At 38.5% G+C, this 24,434-nt stretch overlaps 1 protein-coding gene across 2 annotated transcripts in view; it reads right to left on the bottom strand.

Moving 5' to 3' along the window:
* Positions 1-24,434, bottom strand: part of LOC306873920 (radixin) — a 132,814-nt gene that overhangs the window by 3,063 nt on the left and 105,317 nt on the right. For both annotated transcript variants that reach the window (XM_079423481.1, XM_079423482.1), the window contains exons 10-14: positions 11,831-11,994; positions 11,137-11,267; positions 9,901-10,061; positions 3,263-3,355; positions 764-985 (exon numbers count right to left, since the gene is read on the bottom strand). In XM_079423481.1, coding sequence (XP_079279607.1) covers positions 764-985; positions 3,263-3,355; positions 9,901-10,061; positions 11,137-11,267; positions 11,831-11,994 — 771 coding nt within the window. The remainder of the gene's footprint in view (positions 1-763; positions 986-3,262; positions 3,356-9,900; positions 10,062-11,136; positions 11,268-11,830; positions 11,995-24,434) is intronic.

The following is a 24,434-nucleotide window of genomic DNA, read 5'->3' as shown; positions in this document are numbered from 1 at the left end:
TATATATATATATATATATATATATATATATATATATATATATACACACACACACACACACACACACACACACTGGTTCAACGGATCATATTGTGGTTTTTGAGTCACGAATCGTATAATTTTTTGGATAAGCAAAAGTTTTTATTTTAAATATACAGATTTATATATTTATAATCTATAAATGTATATATTTACAGAGAATGAGAATGCCGATAAGTTTTTTTAATGCAATTTATGCGTATGTATCTTAAACGCAGGGATACGTGAAAGCGATATATACTCTGTATTCGCGAGCTGTCTGAAACGCTTCTCTAAGCTTGTGTGCGCTTTGGGTGTGTGTGAGAACAGCGCGTGAGTAACGAATTGATTTCTCTTTCATTCTTATTCTTGTGGTTTAAAATTGCTTGAACGTGTATTAATCTGCAAATCACATGCGTGCCGAACTGTGGGATTTGGTCCGTATGTATCACAGATCAACTGCGATCTGTTTAACCTCTAATAAATATGTCAGATCAGAGCAATCTTTCATTTACTAATTGAACATTTAATTTACATGAAATCGTCAAATTGCGACTCCATAGCAATCACATACAACAAAAATACAGAATAATTAGAACAATCATTAAAGCGCAATAAATAACAGTGTGTTATATCGGTACATATTTCCCAGAATGTTCTTGCGACCCGATAGCAACTCTTCCACGGCCCAGTATTGGGTCGTGACCTGGTGGTTGGAGACCTCCGTGTAAGCAGATGGTCTAACCTGTAGCTGTTTTTTGACACGTTCGTTCTTCTGGGTCTCTGTGAGCCGTTCTTCCTCACTTCGCTGGTGAGCAACTCCATCATTAGAGAGCTCAGCACTGGCTTCTGCACTGCTCTCGTCATGCTCGTCATGTTCGTTCTCTGACGCACCACCTGCTGTAGCTGACATCACAGACTTCAGCTCGTCTTTAGTTTTTTCCAGATCTTCCTGAGCAGACAATGCCTACAACAATAAGATATAGGATAAGTGATGAAAAATGCATCAATAAGCAAGCTTCAACCGGCCAGACATGGTGGTAAGCAAGTGGTAAACTTGACAGAGAATCAGAGAGTGAGAAATGGAGGCATACTGGCTCTTTACATAAGAGGCAGACAGAGACTTAATGACAGTTTTTACCAGACAAAATACAATGCTAAAAGAAGAGTTCATCCTCAGGCCATCCAAGTTTTAGACAAGTGTTTTTTTCTTCATTGGAAAAGATTTGGAGAAATTTAGCATTACATCACTTTCAAACTAATGGATATTCTGCAGTGAATGGGTGCCGTCAGAATGCCTTAATGATGAATTTCTGTTTTACAAACATGTATCTTTTCCCTTCACAAGACATTAACTGATGGACTGGAGTCATGTAGATTATTGTTATGTTTTTATTAGCTGTTTGGACTCATTCACTGCAGAGGATCCATTGGTGAGAAAGTGATGTAGGACTAAATGTTATCAGGCAACAGTTACTCCTAACTGGTTGTGGGTATCACATAAAACCCCATTGACAGGTTTTTAATATTGGGCAAGTAAAATGAAAGATGAAAAGTAAAATAAAAGGTTAAAGAAAAAAGTATACATGTCTTTCTCCAGACTGAGGCAGTCATATACAGTGCAAGTATTTGCCTGTATGACATCATAAATCCCACAACATTCAAACAACATTCAAACAATATGTATATTATTTAACAAAAACATTTAAGCTATGAAACTGGCTGGATGTTTTAATTGTACAAAGACCTCACATGTTTAGATTAAAGAAAATATTAAGATGAAAGAAATTTCGGCAACACTTTATTTTAAGATGTCCTTGTTACATGTTACTATTATAATAATAGATTATGCATAATTACATGCAAGTAAGCCAAAGTCAAACCCTAATCCTAACAATATAGAAAGTACATGCAGACTTGCCAACCTGTACGCATTCTGCGTAGCGGGTATGCATTTTGACCTCAAAATATGCTGGTACGATTTGTCAGTATGAACTACGCTCTGTCCACGCGCAGAATTCAAAACAAGAAACAGAAAAAGGAGAGCGTTTCTAAACCTTTTGTTCAACAAAAAAATTATATTATAACATGCTTTTACACTACAATATCAGACATATGTTTAAAATAATTTACTTCCTGATCTGATGTGGTAGCTTATCACAGAATGATGCAGAAATATATTCTATATTGTAATAAAGACTATGTTGGTTAGCAATGAATTATAAGTATACGTATTTATTAAAATACTTGGTGGTTTTAAGAACACCGATAAACATTGTCACAATAGAATGTTTATTGTCTTAATGTTCTTTTTGAATGTCATTATTCAAAGTGTAGCTGGATGCTTTTGTCCATATTAGGGATGTGTGTGACTTCTATTTCTTCAGTAATGCATATGTGGATTTTCAGCGTAAGGGGGTCCTCAGGCGTCCAGTATGAATGAAACAGGCATTACATGTGTTTATAGCACAAAATAATGGCCAATCCATAAAAATAATACTCCTCTCAAAATAAATTTGAAGTAGACATATGATAATCCATGGTTTTCTACAGTGTACAGTAGCCCCAGAGACAGATCCCCAGTGACGACCTCGTCACCTAGACGGCCATCGGGACAAGACCTCAGGAACCAGATGAGTCCTTTACACAATCTGACTTTGCTGCAGTTGCAATTGAACTGCTGGTTCATCTGGCCAGAGTAGAACTGGCCCCCCGACTGAGCCTGGTTTCTCCCAAGGTTTTTTTTTCTCCATTCTTTCACTGATGGAGTTTTGGTTCCTTGCCGCTGTCGCCTCTGGCTTGCTTAGTTGGGGACACTTCATTTCCAGCGATATCGTCGATTGATTGCACAGATAGTATTTAAACTGAACTGAGCTGGACGATGACATCACTGAATTCAATAATGAAATGCCTTTAACTGAAAATTGAGTGTTTAATCTTGTCATTTTACATTATTGACACACTATTTTCCTATTTTGATATTGGAGTTGCTTTGACACAATCTGTATTGTTAAAAGCGCTACATAAATAAAGGTGACTTGACTTGTACTGGAGTTTTAATTAAAGTGTACTGGAGTTTTTTTTTTCTTTAAATAGATAAAATAATTTTTTTTAAATAATAAAAAAGAACTATACTAAAAACTGTGGTTAAAAAACAAACAAACAAGGTATTTATTGAACCGTGGGCTAGGACAATTTGCATCATGTATATGAAGTATGTATAAAAAGAGTATATGTATCTTACTTTATGCTGCCATTCTGTTGCCTCCTCTTCCTTTTTCCTCTTGGCATCCTCCAGCAGGGCGATTTTGGCAGTAAATTCTCCCAACTCAGCTGCCTGCAAAAACCAAGCAGAGCACCGTTACAGCACCCACACGCACAGTACACCCACAATTGCTGACCATTTCAGTACAAGACCCATGTACCACCAATATTAACCACATGTGTCTGCCTCTATGTGTGACAAATACATTCTCAGACATTAAATAAAACATCTAAATACAATGACATAAGAAACGTTATACTTTATCAATAACGATAATGTGCAATAAAGATGTCAATGAGATAATAATGGTCGCTGTAACAATAATAATTTTTTTGTGATTTAATATCTATTGCAGTTGTGCAGTTATTACTCCGCAAAGCATAAAGTAACCTTTTTTTTTTTTTTTTTAAGTCCCTCCCTCACAAATACGCAATGGGCTCAGATTGGTTAGCTGGCCCAGTGTGTTGTGATTCGCTAAACTGCCTTGTGTACGTCCAGAAACGTCATGCCCTTTCACCTGAGAATGTGTTCCAGTTATATCATAAACAATGGCGCTGTCAATATTGCTTATTAATTTGAGCCCGATTGAAACCCAGAGAATATTAATGAAGAGGATCGTTATGTTTTTTGTTTGTTGTCTCATACTTTTAGGTACGCTGTTATTTGTAAATGCTACTGCTTATATTTGCTTTGAATATACGGTTTTATACTAATTGAAGCTTTAATACATCAGAATACATGATTACGTTGTAGCATTTTTGAAAAGTAATTATACATTTTGTAACAGTAAGAAGTGTTTGCCAGCAACTATTGCTCGCTACCACGGCAACCACGTGCCATCCATGTTTAACGCTTCTTGTAGTTTTAGAAAAATATCTGTCTATACACAAAGTGTATAATTGGAACACAGTTAATTGATGGAAAATGGAACGATTTTAAAACCACGGGAGACCACAGACATGAAGACCAATATTAGCCTTATAATCCTCTGAACACGCACACTAGACGATTAGACCAGACTGTGAGACCACATACTTGTCGATTGTAGGGACGATTTAACAGTGACAAGCTCTCACGGAGACTCGCGAGTCCAAAGTGACTAGAGAAGAAAACAAATGTGATGCTTGCTCGCTCTCATTGGCTATCGCAGGTATCATGTCAGAGGCAACCCGATCAAGAGTCGTAAATATCAAACATGTTTGATAGGCCGCGGATCGGACCCCCCCCCCCCCAATCGTTCGGGGGTGCAAATCGGGCTTAAAATCCTCTAGTGTGTGGACTGCTTAAAGCAGTGGCCTCGGCCCCTTTGTTGCATGTTCCCGGGAACGGGGTTTATATAAATTTCAGTTGTAGTCCCAACCAGCTGTAACTGTAGGCATTAAACTGCCATAATTTTAAAAGACAATATCTCCGTTTGCACTGAACTTTCAGCATTGTAACTGCAGATATTTTTATGCTCAAACAGCAACATTACACACTAACTAAAGTGACATCAAAAAGTTAAAAAAGTGACATCACAATCAACTACCCCTTTAAGCATTTATCAGAATCAGAAAGAGCTTTATTGCCAAGTATACTTGCGCATACAAGGAACTTGTTTTAGTGGCATAAGCTTCCAGTACACAGAGACAACAACACACAGACAATAAAAATAAGATGAGAATAAAAAAAATACACAATGCACATTTTTATTGCATAATGTGGGGTACATTTAACTGTTCATAAGGTAGATTGACTGGGGGAAGAAACTGTTCTTGAGCCTGGCTGTCCTGGTATTTGGGGCTTTGTAGCACTGGCCAGATGGCAAAAGTTAAAAAAGGGGATATCTTGGATATGAGGGATCCAGAGTGATTTTCTGAGCCCTTTTCCTCACTTTGGATGTATACAGTTCTTGGATGGTGGGCAGGGGAGCACCAATACTCCTTTCAGCAGTCCGAACCGTTCTCTGTAGTCTTCTTATGTCTGATTTTGTTGCTGAACCAAACCAGACAGTTATTGATGTGCACAGAACAGACTCAATGACGGCTGAGTAGAACTGTTTCAGCAGCTCCTGTGGCAGGTTAAACTTCCTCAGCTGTTGAAGGAAGTACAACCTTTGTTGGGCCTTTTTTTCACAGTGAAGTCGATGTGAGTGTCCCACGTCAGGTTATGAGAGATGATGGATCCCAGGAACTTGAATGTCTCCACTGCAGCCACAGTGCTGTCTGATGGTGAGTGGGGATAGTACAGGGGGGTTTCTCCTGAAGTCCATGATCATCTCTACTGTTTTGAGTGTGTTAAGCTCCAGGTTGTTAAGACTGCACCAAACAGCCAGCTGCTCAACCTCCTGTCTGCAAGCAGACCGGTCGCCGTCCTGGATGAGACCGATGACTGTAGTGTCGTCTGCGAACTTCAGGTGCTTGACAGAGGGGTCTTTAGAGGTGCAATCGTTGGTGTACAGGTAGAAGAGCAGAGGGGAGAGAACACATCCCTGAGGGGCACCAGTGTTGGTGGAGTGGCTGTTTGACATGAATTTCCCCAGTCTCACTAGCTGCTGCCTATCTGCCAGAAAGCAGGTGATCCACTGACAGATAGGCAGCAGCTGGGGAAATTCATGTCAAAACAAGGGACAGAGAGCTGGGTTAGTTTGGTCTGGTGGAGTGTTGGAATGATAGTGTTGAAGGCCAAACTCAAGTCCACAACCAGGATCCTCACATAAGTCTCTGATTTGTCCACATTCTGCAGGATGAAGTGCAGTCCCATGTTGACTGTATCATCCCCCGACCTGTTTGCTCGGTAAGCAAACTGCAGTGGGGTCCAGTAAGGGTCCAGTGATGTCCTTCAGAGAAGCCAGAACCAGTTTTTCGAATAGTCGTTAAGTCCTGTTATCTTGTGTTTCTTTGGAACGGAGATGATGGTGGAGCGTTTGAAGCAGGAAGGGACTTCACACAACTCCAGAGATCTATTGAAGATCTGTGAAAAGATGGTAAGCACAGGTAAGGTAAGCCAGCACATGGTAAGCCAGCTGGTAAGCACAGGTTTTCAGACAGGCTGGTGTGACACCGTCTGAGCCTGGAGCCTTTCTTCTCTTGTTCTTTCTGAAGACCTGGTGCACATCTTCGTCACTGATCTGAAGTGCAGGCGTGGCGGAGAGGGGGGTTACAGGAGGTGTTAAAGGTTGTGTAGAGTGATGGTCAGGATGGGTGTGGGGGGTTTCAAATCTATAATAAAACTCATTCTTCAGCAAGTTGTTGATTCACCTCAGTGCTGGAGGATGGTGTCTTGTAGTTGGTGATGGCTTTCAGACCTTTCCACACTGAAGCGGAGTCATTGGAAGTATACTGATCTTCCAACTTTAGCCACTCTAATCTCCTTATTCATTGCGTTTCCTGACCTGATGATACAAGACTCTGTCCCCATTTCTGTAGGCATCCTCTTTGGCATGACGAAGATGTCTGAGTTTTGCTGTAAACCATGGCTTATCATTGTTGAATTTAAATAAGTCCTGATTGGAATGCATCTATCCTCACAGAAACTAATATAGGATGTCACTGTCTCTGTGAGTTCGTCCAGATCGGTGGTATCAGCTTAAAAAACACTCCAATCACTGCAATCAAAAACAGACTTGTAAAACCCACTCTGTTTTCGTTGGTCCACCTCTTTATAGCTTTTACTACAGGTTTAGCAGATTTAAGTTTTTGATTGTAGGTTGGTATAAGATGAAACAGGCAATGGTCAGAGAGCCCCAAAGCTGCCCGTGGGACAGAGTGGTATGCATCCTTTATTGATGTGTAACAGTCATCCAGTATATTACTGTCTCTGGTGGGACATGTAACATGCTGTTTGTATTTTGGCAATTCGCGGGAGAGATTGGCTTTATTAAAGTCCCCAAGAATGATTAAAACAGAGTCTGGGTGTTGTTGCTCTGTCTCTGTGATCTGATCAGTGAGTTTCTGTAAAGCTGAGCTCATGTGCGTTTGTGGAGGAATGTAAACACTCACGAGAATAAACCAATGAAACTCCCGCAGCGAATTGAACGGTTTACAGTTAATGAAGAGCGCTTCTAGATCAGGACAGCACATCTTCTTTAACACCTAAACCACGTTTTGTCATGAAAACGCGAGAATTGACCGTTCGCAAAGAACTTGATTGAAAGGTGATCTGACCAATTAGAACATGTATATTATGTGCCGCCGCTGCTATCCGCCATCTTGCCTGACAGCTGGCCTAACATGTAGAAATACATGTTAAAACGGGGTGAAAAAAATTTACTGAATTGAAACTTTTTCAATATAACTAAATATAAATATGTGCGGAGGGTTAAGCTGTGCTGTTGTTGGCTGCCACGGTAACGACAATAAACTGAGGTATTTAAAAGTGCTTGTTTTGCTTACCAGAAAATCTGGTCATGCACTGTATGCATTGCTTGCAGCGCTAAAGTTAAATGCTGAGTGTTAAATAATAAAATAATATGTTAAAAAGTATGCTCTTATCATTCTGTGGACAAAATCCAGAGAACTTTGCCCCGAATGGGAGCTGTATATGCACATGTGCGCTCATCTGTTTTCAATGCAGGTTAACCGCGAGCTTCATGTCATCTTCCCACTCATTAAACTATGACAGGTCCTTTACTGCAAAAAGACCGTCACTGCGACACTCGCAAAGTGATGAAACTATGGCGCTATGTGCTTTTTAAAACCATTTTCATAGGTTTCACGTTATACTGTGGGCTCGGAAAATATGTAAATGCGCATGCCCAGCAGCCGCAGCTGTATCTCTTCTAACCTTAACCACAAATCAGACAGGAGTAGATTAACTTCGGTGGACTTAAAATGGTGTGTTCCGGGGTTGAAATTAAACACCTTCTGATGTTTATTCATGTTCATTTCATGCATTAAGTAAATATGAAAAGACGATCGGTTCACGTATTTGAACTGAGGCAATACAGTGATCTGTCACGACAAATTGAAGAGCCACAAAAAGGTATTTATTGTTTGAATTTCTTTAAAAATGACTCGATTTAAAAGCTGAGAGTCCTGAGACCTTGTTTCATATCAGCAATAACCTGCTCTGTCTTCTCTGTTGGTGTGTGTTTCCTCTTTGCTCTGCGATGTGTTTTTCACTGCGTGAGAACAGGAGTGTAGTGTGAGCAGTCAAAAGCCTGTGAAAGACGCTATGTGCAAAAATATAAGCCTTTTCTTTAAGCGAAGTTGCTGCTGTTTTTCTTCCGGTGACCTCAACCCATGCCTTGCTCTTTCATTGGCTGTAGCTCATCACCACACCTGACACCACGTGATGTCGAGTCGGCAGACCGGTCCAGATATTTGGCATGCTAGATATTTGTTTGGCGTCGGTGAGGTGTCGGCGACACGTCAGCGAGCGTCTTTGATGCATTGTTGTGTAGTTCACACAAAGATCGCGGAGCGCCGATCACCCGCAGATTTTCCCCCGATTACAGCCCGACCTGTCGGCGAGCTCGTTAACTTACAAATCGGGCTTAAATCGTGCTTAACATCCTGTAGTGTGAACAAGCCTTTAGCGACTTTGCCGCTAGATTTAGCGACTTTTCAGACCCCCCTAGCGACTTTTTTCCAGCACAGAGAGACAAAACAAATGTAAAAGGCAATATGACGCGATGACATCATGGATATGCTAATTAGCGTATGACGTCATCTAGCGGCATTTAGCGAGTTTTCAAACTGGCTTTAGCTACTTTCCATCGAAAGAAGTTGGCAACACTGGTCCCGCTGCCGCGCGGTTTCCCTGTTGATTCTGCGTCCCCGTCTGCTCTGAACAGCTGGAAACTCAGCAGATTTAATGCGCTGTCCGGTATGGCATCATTCAGCCAGGTTTCCGTGAAACAAAGAGCAGCAGAGTGTGAGAAATCCTTATTTGTTTGGTAACAGAAGAAGTTTGTCCGTTTTGTTGGGTAGAGAGCGGAGATTTGCCAGATGCATGCTAGGCAATGGTGTTCGAAATCCACCCAGTCTAAGCTTCACAAGCACGCTGGCTCGCTTTCCCCGTCTGCAAGTCCTGAAGCGTTTGATCAGCGCTGATGCTCCGCTAACTACTTTGTTCAGCAAAACGTCTGAATAATCGAAAACCGGTAGTAGATTTTGTGGTGTGTTCTGCCGAATGTTCAGCAGTTCACCCCTGGTGAACTGATGAAACTGATTATGTTTGAAAAACAAAAAAACAGGAAAAACCGTGTGCGGCGCCATCTTGTAGACAAATTTATTCAGATATAAAAGGAGAAACATCGAGTGAATCAAACATGGAAGCTGCGAGACATTATTTGTAGATCAAACCTCACTAGTTCTAGTGCAGCAGCAGTCAATAAATTGTCGTGTTTCTATATTGGCTTCAGACAATCGTTACACCAGGGGGGTGTTTCAATAGCATCAGCTACTAACTCACCATATTCCTTCCTTATTCAACCAAGATTACATACAGGGACGCTCTCAAAAGGTTTTATACAACTCAGCAATGTATCCACGTGTACCAGGGGTATTGCCAGTTTTTAATCTCTTTATTTATACATTTATTTCCATTTAATTGACAACTTTTTTATTAGCTATTTTATTGATTAGTTCAGTTAGTTCTTGATTGTTCATACAAAAAAGGTCAAGGAGATTTACCAATTGTTCCTGGTTCTTCATCTGGTCAGCTGCTTGTTTGGCCAGTGCTGCCTTGGCCTCCTCGGCTGCCTGTTTCTCTTTCTCCAGCCTCTCTGCCTCCTCCTTTGCTCTTTTTCGTTCTTGTTCAAGCTCTAGAGCTTTGCGTGTTTGCTCCTCCAGCTCTACACAAACACAGACACACATAGAGTATAACGTGTATTGGTTATATTAATCGGAATGGTAGCAGAAAGTAGCATTATTTAACTTCCTGATGTAGATGTTGGAGAATTAAGGGAAGTGCCATTAATTATCTAACATCTACATCAGTACACTTATCAGGAAGGCAAATTCTATGAGGACAACTTCAACAGGCAACCACATGAGGCATCATAAACACTGACATGATACTACAAAATGTCTGTGTAGCTGGAGATTGTTCTTTAGATCCCTCATATCTTTCCTATGCCAAACACAGACAAATCAGCAACCAACCCAAAAACCGCAAGAAATCTAGCTAATGGGAAACATGGGAACTCAGGAGGAGGATGTGAAAGGAAACAATATATATTTATTTTAATTTTTTTTAAAGGGACTTCAGAGTGTTTTTTCTGGTTTAAGAAAATTACCTTCCTCAGAAGACAGCCCTACGAGAGGCGAGAGATTTAGGTTTAGTTAGTATGACGCTCCACTAATGTGGAGAAAGTCATTTAGCCTCTGACATCACTTATTTTTTTATTGCTGCTCTCAGCTTGGAATATAACACATTTCTACCAAAATCCTAATTTCTGAACCTCTACAAGACACAAATAAAAACTAACAACCACCAACACAACAAAATAATGGATAGGAAAATAAATAGGATAAAAATTCAATTTTTATCCTGAAGATTTAAGAAAAAAATTTAAGAAAATAAATTGATGTTGACTGTCTAGGTTGTCAAAAATGAACTATTTTCATACAAATTCAACTTGGCAATACGGCTAGTACAATGTGTTTGTTCCACTTTTTAAACTTGCAAATCACATTTTGTACTGTAAATGCTCAATATGCATTTATAAAAGTTTTCTCAAATTTTTTTAAATTTCTCATTTTGTCAAGTCCATGCAGTTTACTGTTAAGAAAGACATGGTTTATTATTGTGCAATAACAATTTTGGTATTGTGCAAAATTTGAGTCCTGAAGCAAAACCATCTTGAAAACTTCCTGGCATTAGAGGGAGGAATCAACTTGCACAGTGAAGTCCAGATGTGTTTGTACCTTTCTGTGCTTTTATCGTCTGTTCCTCAATCTGTCTCAGTCTTTCGATTAACTCATCCTTTTCTCGCTCTATTCTCTCCTTCTCCTTTTCTGCATGCTCTCGTTTCTTCTTCTCGTTCTCAAGCTGAGCTCTGGAGACAGGAGGATACAGTAAATGTGATTTATGCAGCAAATCTTCAAAGTTACTTTGTACCAATACACAGAGGCATAGTAACCATTGTAACTTTCAGAAATGTAAGTTCATCCAACTTTTTGTAATAATGATTTTAAGTGCATCTTGATCCGTCATCAAGGTAAACATCTGAAACATATGATTTAGTTAATCAGCAAGCTCTAGTAGGTAAAAATTCAGTCTATAACTTATATGAACAGTGATTAATCATAATTAAATAATCAATTAATAATAGTAACATTTTAATAATAATATATTTTTTTAAAACAGTAAAAATACAATACTAATACTCATGACCATCTAAAAACCATAGAACTTTTTGGGCAGAAAACCACAGGGAGACCTAGAAGCTTCCTTTTGGTGACAACAGCTTTAGAAATTATTTAGAATTTTTTGACTATTATATGAATTTTGAGAATTACTTTCTTACACTAAGTAAACTAAGCATAAATAAAAACAAACTTTATTTTCTTTACATTTTTATCTTTTATGTAAATTATGTCATGTAGTGTTCATTGTCACCTCTCTATCTGTTTCTGGTGTTTTTCTTCTCTGGCCTGAGCCTTCATCTGCTGCACCTCAATGGTGTCAGGCTTCCTCCTTCTCATATACAGCTCATGGTTGCCCATACACAAAGCCAGGATGCGCTTGTTGATTCGCAGTCGTGGTGCATAGAACACAAAGTCCTGCCATCACAATTGAAAAGATTCAGTGAACATGTTCATATTTGATCTCTGCTTGCTATGACAGATATGACTGATCTCACTGATACTTGTTCTCCAAATGATAAAGTTTTGAGAAGTTTGCCTATATAATGTGTGGGCACAAAGTGCATTTTAGTCATAATGGGCAACTCCAACAAATTTGTCTGATTGTATCTGCTAAATTTAATGGTTCAAAATTCACTTGATAAGATTTTTTTCCCCTTTTTTTCCTGAATATTAGAATGGCAGATAACAAATAATGAAATATACTGTACATGTGTTAGGGTTTAAAGCATTTAACGTGTTCAGTAGAAACAAGAAGTTTGATACTATCATGTATGGTTGTGGATTTATTAGCAAAGTTGCTTATTATAATGCCACCCAACTTCATGTCATTTCACGAAACTGGTGCCTTTTAAAATTAATTTAAAATTTAAATAATTAAATACCTTTATTCAACATTTTTTAAATATCCATGAAATGAAGACACCTTCAAATGACAAGAAACTGTAGTGTGCCATCTCAGGCTATATAATTGATTATTTTATGACTATTTTTCTGCCTCAAGTTTTAGTATTTTTGTCAACCCTGTTACTAACACAAGCGTTACTAGATACTATAATTTAAGGAGGGGGGGTTGGGGGGGGGGGGGGGGGGTGTCCAATGCTGTTTCATGCATGTTGAGTTATTTACCCTGTTAAAGAGTTGGATTCTCATGCTAAACATGGCCAACGTTTCAAAAAACTATTTGGACGTATAACAGAGTATTTCTGTGCCAAATAAACGCTTCCGGGTTTCTTATAAGTTTTGGAAAGTTTTTTTTTTCATCATGGTTCTTCATGACATAATGAAGGGTGGAACTCCTTATATGGACATTTCTCCTGGAACAGCGCGCCCGCACACACATAGACCAGCGGGAGAGCAAGAGCTTCGTTAGGCAGCACTGCATGGGACTCGCTCGGGAAGAATGCCTCTAAAGAAGTGTGTTTTTGGTTGTCAGGGAAAGATAACCTTGGTTCAGCTTCCCAAAGAACCCAGCGTTACGTAAACAGTGGATGCATTTTGTTTTTCCTGGGCAGCAATGGAGTTTTGCAAGTGTGTTTGTTGACGAACGTTTTATAAACAAGGCTCAGTTCAACGCTGGATTTGCACATCGTTTGATTCTGAAAGATGGAGCGGTCCCAGCTATAAAAGATCCAGATCCATGATTCAGAACTGCAGACAGTAAGTGAAACGGCATCAAATGTCTGTTTTGTTGGCAATCGGCGCTCAAGTGCTCGTCACTCTTTAGCTCCGCCCACTTGTTTTCAGAAAGAATCGTAAATCTGTATCTTTCTTTTATAAACATGATAAAACTAAAGACTTTTTGGAGATATGAAGGATGCAGTACTACTCTATAGGTACTCAAGATTAACATTAGATTGGGTGAAACTGTTATTTCCCCTTTAATTAGAACTATGTGATAGTTTTCACACATATGAGCCGCATTTTAGCCCCTCTTTTCACACATATGAGCAGCATTTTAGCCCCTCTTTTCAGTGGGATTGTATCAAATTTTTGATTTGTTCTAATTTTAATTAATGTATTTGTCATTCAGATGACCAAGAACATCCTAATTTTGGATTTTGTTAAAAATAAAATAGTTAAAGTTACAATGGAAAAACCTGGAAGGCTGTATCAAATAATTTTAAATTTTTTTTATGAAATTAATGACAGTAACAGGATTGATGTCATTGTCACAGGACTGACCAGAGTAACAGGGATGACAGGGCACACATTCCTCAGCACACTGCACATATTTGTTTACATAATACTGTAAAGTTTTAAGATTTTAAATTGCATTAAATTGTTTTGCACTTACTTGGCATAGTTGTATGACAATAGTAAACAATTAATTTTTCAGTTAAAGTCAGTTCATTGCTGATTTGGCACATTACATTTCTAAGAGATCTAATGTTTTAAGAGTATTGTGATTAGATGATGCGTTCCAACTGTTTGTCTGTGTACCCTCACAGAACAGTCTGTGTCCCTTCACAGAACTTAAAATATACTGATCTGGTTCAATTATTAGGCAAGGAAGATGATCAGATCTTGGTCTTTCTGTGACCATCTGAAACTAGAACAAGATGCTGAAACCAAGACCTTGATGCTGAAATTTGGTTTCGCTTTCTTGAACACTGCAAGTCTGGGGTGAGAGTCTGCAGTCACCTTGCTGCTCTTGTATGTAACTGAATTTACATGAATGCACTATTGACTGAGTTATGGAGAAAAAAGAAAAAAAAAAAGTTTAATTGGGACTGATCATCCTATCCCAGTCATTAACAACAATAGTAATAGTAACGAGTAGGAGGTGTAAATAGTAGGAGGTGGTGATGGTGCAGTGGATAAGACACATGCCTTTGGTGTGAGAGACCCGGGTTCGAATCCACTGTGAGACACCAATGTGTCCCTGAGCAAGACACTTAACCCCTAGTTGCTCCAGAGGCGTGCGACCTCTGACATATATAGCTATTGTAAGTCGCTTTGGATAAAAGCGTCAGATAAATGTAAATAATCTAATAATCTAGTAACAATACCAACAATACTAACTAAAAATGTAACTGATGCTCATATGCTACTGAATGATATATCTCAATAATATACAGAGGGTGACCGAAATGTTTGAATTGTACACAGACAATCTTTAAAAACAGGGTGACACCTAATCTATGTCATCCCTGTTACCCATGTCAAAACCTGCTACCCTGAAAAGTAACAGGGATGACAGTAACATGTTTGACGATTTCAAACTAATTTGCTAATTGCTAGCTAATTGTCAAGTTCACAAAAGCACGTTATACACTTTGAAATGATTTTACTTGTAGATATTGATTATATTAAAGGTGGAGTAAGCCATTTCTGGTAGCCAATGTTGATATTTGAAATCACCAAAACAAACACGCCCCTACCCCAAAAGGGTCTCGCCCCTATTTTGATAGCTCCACCTCACACATATGTACGCAACCCAGGCAACGATTAGTTCTGTGAAACCAAGCAAAACCAATTTTACACCGTGCCTACACCGGATGCGAGCGGCACAACAAAATACTATAGAAGTCATTATAATCAGTGATGCTGTCTACACTGGTGATGCAATGTCCGATTCATTTCCGCGAACCGGTTGTTTTCAGACAGATCGGCTCATTGAACCAGTTCAGTCTCTATGCATTTCTTTTCTAACAACTCAGTGGCATGTTGTATCAATGAAAAATTCAAATAAGTAATTTGTGTCAACACATATTGAAACATTAAAAAAATTAAGTTATTTGTGTGAAAGCATATTGCTGATTATTGCCATATAATTCACTTAAGTTAATGGTGGTTGTGGTCACAGTATCATTCGCGGATCCATGTCAGATACGACTGAATGACCAACACTGACTAGCCTTCAACTTGAATAAGATTCCTAAAATTTTCACACCTGCAGCACACATTACAGACATTGATGCACAATTGCAGATTTGTTCTATATGTCTACAGTATAAAGAATGAATAAGCTCCTTTTAAAATCTTAAAAAAATCTTAAAAAAAACTTTTTGCTTAAGTAACTTTAAATATAATATGCATGCACAAACTATTGTAATTATTTACTATTATAATTAACTATTAAATGACTATTAATAGTATTTTGTATTTATTAATAGTACTATTAATATGAACTATTAAATTATTATTATTATAAACTATTATAATAATAATTATAATTATTTATATTATAAAATATTGTATTTATTTATATCACTCGACAAAGGTTTTTGCAGGTTTTAATAAAATGTAAATTAATAGTAGTCAAAATAATATGCATATTTCCAGTACGCGCCTCAGGCTTGCACAGTATCGTCAACTCTCTCATCAGAAACTTCGGTAATCCTCTGCAAACTTCACCACGGCTCATTCGGGATTTGTTGAGTCCTCGGTAATCCTCAGCAAACTTCGACAGTTGGTTGAACCGGCTCATTCGATTCTTGTTGAGTTGGACGTGCTACTTTGGCTGTGCTTCCTGCGTCTTCAACTCAGAACTAAAGTTGGAGTCAGTTCGATTTGTGAACCGGCTCGACCGGTTACTTCCTGAGAACCGGCACAAAAGAACGATTCGTTCAAGAACTGAACATCACCTGTCTACACTGGATGCTGTGAGCGCGACAAATCTACGACAGAAAACTCCCGCCGCGTTCTATTTATGCTACAAATTTCAAATGATTTTCAGTGGTTGCTTTATAGCGTCCAGTGTAGGCAGATATGGAATGCCAATCCTGCCGTAATTATAAATAAATAAATGTACAAAGAAATGTAAAAAAAGCAAAAATTTATAATTATTTATAATTTTATTTCCTTATGTATTTTTTCATTTTTTCCCCCACATTTATTTATTTTATTTATACATTTATTTATTTATTTTCATATTTATGTATTTATTTCCAAATTTATTCATTCCCACATTTATTTATTTCTACATTTCTTTGTCCATAGGGTAATGAGGAGAGCTTGTTATACCACAGGAATAGCAATCGAGCCAGAGTAGTCGAGGGGTAAGCTTTGAGGCCACAGTGACACCTTGTTGTGCCCAAACGAAGTACAAGAAGTGTATGCTACATGACGCGTCTGTTGATAGTGTGGGATCAATGACTTAGATGGGCAATATGGCCAAAATATCACGGGTTATTATTTCAGTTTCACGTAGGGGGTTGTTTCAGCTGGGAAGCGTGCAATCTGTTTTCGCATGCACTGATGCCCGCGAAAGCGTGCAATCGCTTTCTTATGCGAGCTGTTTTTTTAGGTTTCACTTTCAATGCATAGCCTACAAAGCATGTTTCCAAGATTCGGAATAGGAGGCATCAGTTACTGTAGAAGATTTGTCGCCTCGCGTCACTTCCCGTGTGGACAGTCACTGCATCAACTGATTATAATGGGTTCTCTTGGTGTAGACACACTTTAGATATGGATTAATCACACATTTTAGGCTGGAAATATCCATAATTAGGTAAAAAAAAAAGGTGTCAATGGAAACGAAGCTAGTGAAACACACAAGCCATGCATTGAACATAGAAGCATCATGCTCATCCAAACAGCGCCTGTCGTGTGCCCTCAGCTTTTTGAGCTAAATACATTTTTTTAATGTAACCAAACACCAAAACAACATTGACAGCATCAGAAACAAACCAGTAAACTGATGTCAGGGGGCATTTTTTTAAAACCGTATTAAATGCATGCATCATGAATATGGAATGCCACGTTCTTAATTCCAATCGATAAATTCAGTTAAAATAATAAAGGGCTGTTACTAGTAAAAAGTCAGTGTCAATAAAAGCCATCAGACATCGTTACTGAATGCATTTACACTGCAATTAGCCAACAAATGCATAAAATGTTATGAAATTAATGTTTTAAATTTTGAAGGCAGAAATATGTCTGTCAATCAATTAAATGATACGTTTAATATGAAAATAAAACAGACACTAGGTGGCACCAAGTCACTGTCTTAACGAGTGAGTTCAATCCATTCAACTGATTCCTTCAAATAGGTAAAGCTGATTACGAAAACACCACTTGTTGCCGCGGTTCAGCTGTGGATTTGTTTCTGTGATAATTATATGTGGGCCTAACGTGTTATTTAAAAAAAAAAAAAAAAAAAAATCTTTTCATGACAAAATTATCAAAAAGATGGCAGGTAGAGGACATGTTCGGGGAAACAACTACTTATGTTGAGAAAACAACATTTATTTCTCGTGGCCATGCGTTTAATGCACGAACCTGCGTGACCATATAGCCATTTCTTGGATATTCAGAAATGGATATTATTATTATTTTTTTTAAGAAGTGCAGAATTAAGATTTATTATATTAACCCATACTGCACATACCATGCAGGCCAATATGTAGCCTAATATTCTTCCTTTCTTTATTATTAGGCTATTTATTATTTATTATTATTAGCATATCCAAAATAAAATTAAGGCAGCGGCTATTTTCACTAGGTGTAAATAGCGATAGATGCTTGCACTAAGTGCAAATAGCATATTTTCTTAGCGATATGCTATTTACACTAATAGAATCCGTAACACTCAGTGCTCCCATCAAAGCTTGGCGTGGGTCTACAGTAGGCTATAGGCAGTGTAGCTTAACTATAAACCGACAGTAAGAATTTTAATTCGATTAAACCAGGGGTGGCCAAAGTCGGTCCTGGAGAGCCACAGTAACTTCAGCTCCATCCCTAATCAAACACACTAGAACAAGTCAATCAAGATCTAGGGTTAAAGCCAAGCAGGTGAGTTTTTAATGTTGAAGCTAAACTCTACAGGACTGTGGGCTCTCCAGGACCGGTTAAACGGTTTAAAAAGTCATTGGTTATTTTTAAGGAATAGCCTATAACCATGTTGTGTGAGACGGCAGCACGATTATTTGAACTGTTTAACTGTGGAACAGCTTTTTCTTTCGTTAGGTTAATTAGGCCCCTAAGTGAAATATATATTTGCGTATTTATTTATTTATTATTATAAACAATAAATAAATGTTTCCCCGAACATGTCCCCTACCTGCCATCTTTTTGATCATTTTGTCATGAAAATATATATATATATTTTTAAATAACATGTTAGGCCCACATATAATTATCACAGAAACAAATCCACAGCGGCAACAAGTGGTGTTTTCGTAATCAGCTTTACCTATTTGAAGGAATCAGTTGAATGGATTGAACTCACTCGTTAAGACAGTGACTTGGTGCCACCTAGTGTCTGTTTTATTTTCATATTAAACGTATAATTTAATTGATTGACAGACATATTTCTGCCAGGGCTTGAAAACGAAAAAAAATGTCAATCGGTTCACTCCGAGCAGAATCGATATTTTAACGTTTCCGTTCCTGCGTTCCTCTGTATTATTACCGTTCCGAAACCGGTTTGAGTAGAAAAAATAACGGTTAATAACGTTATTTTTAAAATTGTCTTTGCCTATAATAATAATAATAATAATAATAATAATAATAAAGTACTGCGTTTTATTTACACAAAAAAAAAAAAAAATACAGAAAGAGATGGTATCTTAACCCGCTGCGCTAATAGGCTATACAGCATCATCTTTTCTAGATTTTTACATTTCTAAATGTAGGCTACTAAACAAAATAAAAAAAAAATCTATTAATGCTTTAAAGACATTAAATAATTTTTTTAAGATGTTTGCTGCAAATTGTAAAAAAAACAAAAAAAACGCTACTTGTATAAAATGTTTTGAGGGAAAAAAAAAACAAAGGCTAAGCCTGCATTTTATTAGCCTATTATTCAGAAATGATGTAGGCTAAAATGCCGGTAAATCAAAAATGTTTACAAACATTATAAACACTAGGGATGTGCGCTACGACTAGTCTAAAAGCTAGAAACCCCCAAAAAATGGCAAAAAAAAGTGCGTGTGTCTATATAACAGCCTACACTTGAAATACTTAAATCTTTGAATCACACTGTCAAATCCCTCAATTAATTCAGTTAAAAATAGCTCATGATTATGCTTGCCTCGCGTTATCATCATTTAATATTAGGCGGTCGTTAAACAGAAAAAATAAAGAGCATACACTCAACAGAGCCCTGCACGGCCCTCAAATTTAGGCCCTAGCCCGGCCCTGGCCCGAGACGCTCAGGCTAGGCCCGGCCCACGTCCGACAGCTTATCAGAATTTCCGACCCGGGCCCTTTTTTTCCCCCTTCTCCTAAAACAGTTTATACTAGCTACTGTTTCGGCTATTAAAATAATACCGTTTTGTGTGTAATGGCAAAATTATTACATTTCGTTTTGTTTTTTTATTAAGTTAATTTAGAAAAACGTTGGGAGCATTTTTGTTAATTAAATAGCCTATACGTTTTTTCTTTTTTTAAAGTAACTACCAAGCGGCCAGCGGCATGAGCTGATCATAGCCTATATTTGATAAATTTAGCCTTCTCATATCATCACGACTTGCCTAAAATAAAATCTATAGATATACTAAAACAGTTCAAGTATATAACAATGTTTAAACGTTAAACCTGCTATAATAATAATGTGCGCTAGCCTATATGTAAGTTTGTGCGGAGAGTGGAAGCTAAAGCGCGCTCTGCAGGACATGGAGGCACCAGCAAACACTTGGATTGCTTTCAGTGGAAACAAATTAAAATAGCCTACGCCGTCATTTTTTGTTTGTTTGTTTGTTTGATAAAGGTAAGAATAATACATCATTCCGACCTGTAAAGGGTCTACTTGTATTTGTGCGCACTCACAATACCAACAAAAGGTAGTTCTTTTATAAAACAAAGAAAACAAACATGATGCGCTTTCTGCCGTCTCATCTTGAACAGGAGCGCTTCATAAAAATGAACCGAAGCTGAGCAAATACATGCCTCACAGACATGATAAATATATCTATAGAAAGCTTTAAATTATAACTTAACGAAATAAAAATTGAAAACTCTATTATAATCTTAATCATAATCAATAAAGATTAATTTCTCTCTAAAGGCACGTCTAATGAGGAGACGGTGAGTCAGGATCAGCAACTTCATCCTTGCGACACGGACTCAGAAAACATTAGTTTATTAGTAAATAGTTCAAATATCTCCTTACTATTTCCCGCAGACACATTCATGGTTATGTTTGCTGGGGTTTATCAGCAAGCTTTAGCCTATTGCGTGCATTTGAACGCAGAACTATTCCGCTGCGCTGAAGTCACCTGCTGCTGCTGCGGGACACTAAACACCATCGAGCTGCTCTCAGTCGTGTGGTCTCCTGTTGTTTCCACCAGCGCGGTGACTTTTTTTTTTCATTACTAATCGATAGATGTCTACATTATAAAAATAATTTTGCAGGGCTCTAACACTCAACATAAACCGGTGCATAGCTTATCTATTCAGATCGGCTGGAGCAATGCAGAAATGGAAAATCAATCAATAGACTGACAGAATTCTTCATTTTCATATAAAGTTAGCCAACATATAAAAACAAAAGTAAAAAAAAAAATAGGAACGTTTATCAAGGAATAGCATTAAAATGGCTTTAAAAAAAAATTTACTTCATGTTGGCTATATTGTCTAAAAACAAAAGAATGCTAGTTTTACTTACTCCATGCACATTTGTTAATGTGGTCTGGCGAAAGACTGGACTAGACGATTCTGCACTTGAAAAAAACAACAAAAAAAACTCGCTCGGCAGGAACTGAAGTCACAGGCACGCAGAGAGTTTCGAAAAGAGCCTGGAAATCCCGCAGCACCACCGAAGTGGGTCTTCGTTTAGAAGAATAGATCGCGTGCATGGGATCACGGACCGCAGCGACGTATGAAAGATTGACATTGCTGGCTTTGGCTAGCCTCCAAGCTAACGCATAGGTCTTTTGTGTGGTCATTCTAAGCTCGCCGCAACTGACGTGAAGACAAGGCATGAGAGGTCTGAGGTAAAAATGTAGTTTCTGCCCAGATATGCTTTTAAAAATATTTAAATATTTTGATATGTATTCTTTTTCAAAAGTTTTATTTTAACTTATGTAAAATGTTTTAAAATGTAATGTTAAAATGATGGTAATTTGAATGATAAAATGTTTTTTGGGTTTTTTTTTTTTCTCTCGTGTAATCGACTATTGTTTTCAGTGTCGACTAGTAGGAGCTGTACCGACTAGTCGACTAGACCCGCACATCCCTAATAAACACAGTAATTAGTTTCTCTCCACAACAAATCCTCTAAACTTAAGGATAGCCTATAGGCTATAAAAACGTCATTCCAAAAACAAATTAAAGGTGAAACTGATGCCTACCTCTCTCACTCGGCACGAATCCAAATGTTTCCATATTCTCGACGTATAGCCTACTAAAATATTATTTATTGGCTTTTACTTTCATCGAAGCACTGCTGGTGTGTAAGATCTGTTGAATCCATCTTACACTGACGTCGGATAAACGCTAACGCCGGTGTTCTGATGATTTGTGCTGCCCTGTCAGATTTTCCATTAAAACAGATGGTAGCAGAATTCATTGCCATTGCGACTAGGGTTCACAGCTGAGCACGGGCGGGCATTTCACTCGATGGATGCGTCAGCATCACATTTGTATAGTCTGTACTACTTGAATTCGTGATTGGTTGACAGCAAATTTAAAATATTAAATGGAACGATAAAATAACGTTATTAATTTTATATTTCAAATTTTCGATTCTGTTCGGAACTATAAAATTTTATTTAGTTTCTGTTTCCGGTTCGGTTCCAGTCAATTTCGTTCGTTTCTGGTTTTCGTTTTCGTTCCTTGAACCGTATTAAATGCATGAATTCAGAGCCCTGATTTCTGCCTTCAAAATTTAAAACATTAATTTCATAACATTTTATGCATTTGTTGGCTAATTGCAGTGTAAATGCATTCAGTAACGATGTCTCTGATGGCTTTTATTGACACTGACTTTTTACTAGTAACAGCCCTTTATTATTTTAACTGAATTTATCGATTGGAATTAAGAACGTGGCATTCCATATTCATGATGCATGCATTTAATACGGTTTTAAAAAAAATGCCCCTGGACATCAGTTTACTGGTTTGTTTCTGATGCTGTCAATGTTGTTTTGGTGTTTGGTTACATTAAAAAAATGTAGTTAGCTCAAAAAGCTGAGGGCACACGACAGGCGCTGTTTGGATGAGCATTATGCTTCTATGTTCAATGCATGGCTTGTGTGTTTCACTAGCTTCGTTTCCATTGACACCTTTTTTTTTTTTACCTAATTCTGGATATTTCCAGCCTAAAATGTGTGATTTAATCCATATCTAAAGTGAAGTGACATTCAGCCAAGTATGGTGACCCATACTCGGAATTCGTGCTCTGCATTTAACCCATCCAACGTGCACACACACGTTGGTGACCCGAGTATAATTCGTGCTCTGCATTTAACCCATCCAACGTGCACACACACAGCAGTGAACACACACACACACCGTGAACACACACCCGGAGCAGTGGGCAGCCATGCTGCGGTGCCCGGGGAGCAATTGGGGGTTCGGTGCCTTGCTCAAGGGCACCTCAGTCGTGGTATTGAGGGTGGAGAGAGCGCTGGACATTCACTCCCCCCACCTACAATTCCTGCCGGCCGGAGACTCGAACCCGCAACCTTTGGATTACAAGTCCGACTCTCTAACCATTAGGCCACGACTTCCCGTGTTTACACTTCCCGTGTCTACACCAAAAGTGTGTCTACACCAAGAGAACCCATTATAATCAGTTGATGACAAATCTTCTACAGTAACTGATGCCTCCTATTCCGAATCTTGGAAACATGCTTTGTAGGCTATGCATTGAAAGTGAAACCTAAAAAAACAGCTCGCATAAGAAAGCGATTGCACGCTTTCGCGAGCATCAGCAAATTGTGAAGTGACATTCAGCCAAGTATGGTGACCCATACTCGGAATTCGTGCTCTGCATTTAACCCATCCAACGTGCACACACACAGCAGTGAACACACACACACCGTGAACATACACCCGGAGCAGTGGGCAGCCATTTTATGCTGCAGCGCCTGGGGAGCAGTTGGGGGTTCGGTGCCTTGCTCAAGGGCACCTCAGTCGTGGTATTGAGGGTGGAGAGAGCGCTGGACATTCACTCCCCCCACCTACAATTCCTGCCGGCCGGAGACTCGAACCTGCAACCTTCGGATTACAAGTCCGACTCTCTAACCATTAGGCCATGACTTCCCCATGCACGCGATCACAGATTGCATGCTTCCCAGCCGAAACCAGAATTACCAAATTTTGCCATAAGTCAAACATATTAAGGTTCTGCAATATATAAATATATTGTGGAAACTTAAATTCCTGTAGAGCTGCTTTGCAACGATTTGTATCGTAAAAAGCGCTATACAAATAAACTTGAATTGAACTGAAACAACCCCCCACGTTAGAGGTGTGCGATATGACGATTTTTGATCGTGGATGATAAAAATGTCTCCATGATCTGCTTTTGAATAAATGTCGTAGTATCGTGCTACAGCACACATTGTCAAATAGTTACGGCGCCTCCGTCTCTATATAACGTTACTGTACAACACGACATACAGCAGTAGAGTTACTCTGACAGGACTCTGCACTTATTCGCGATCGCAAAAGTACATTATTTGCACACAAGCCTTGCAGGTTAAATGTTTAATTCACGCGCTGGTCTGACGTGTGCTTTTTCTGAGCACATACACCTGAAGCACGCGCACTAAAAAGCCTGTCTAACAGCGCTTGATTACTCAACTAAGTTATCTTTTGTGCTAATACTGTCAAAACACACAAGGTTTACATTCCGACTCAGTTGGTTATCTCTAAAATGAAAGTAAATAGTTAAGAGAGAAACGGAAGCGTTCCTGTATATTAGATGCGTGCAGGTCTTAAAGGGATAGGACACTAAACATGCT

Source organism: Barbus barbus (genome assembly GCF_936440315.1).
Source record: "Barbus barbus genome assembly, chromosome: 8".
NCBI lineage: Eukaryota > Metazoa > Chordata > Actinopteri > Cypriniformes > Cyprinidae > Barbus > Barbus barbus.
Note: the sequence above shows the minus strand (reverse complement) of the source record. Positions and strands in the feature narration are given on the sequence as shown.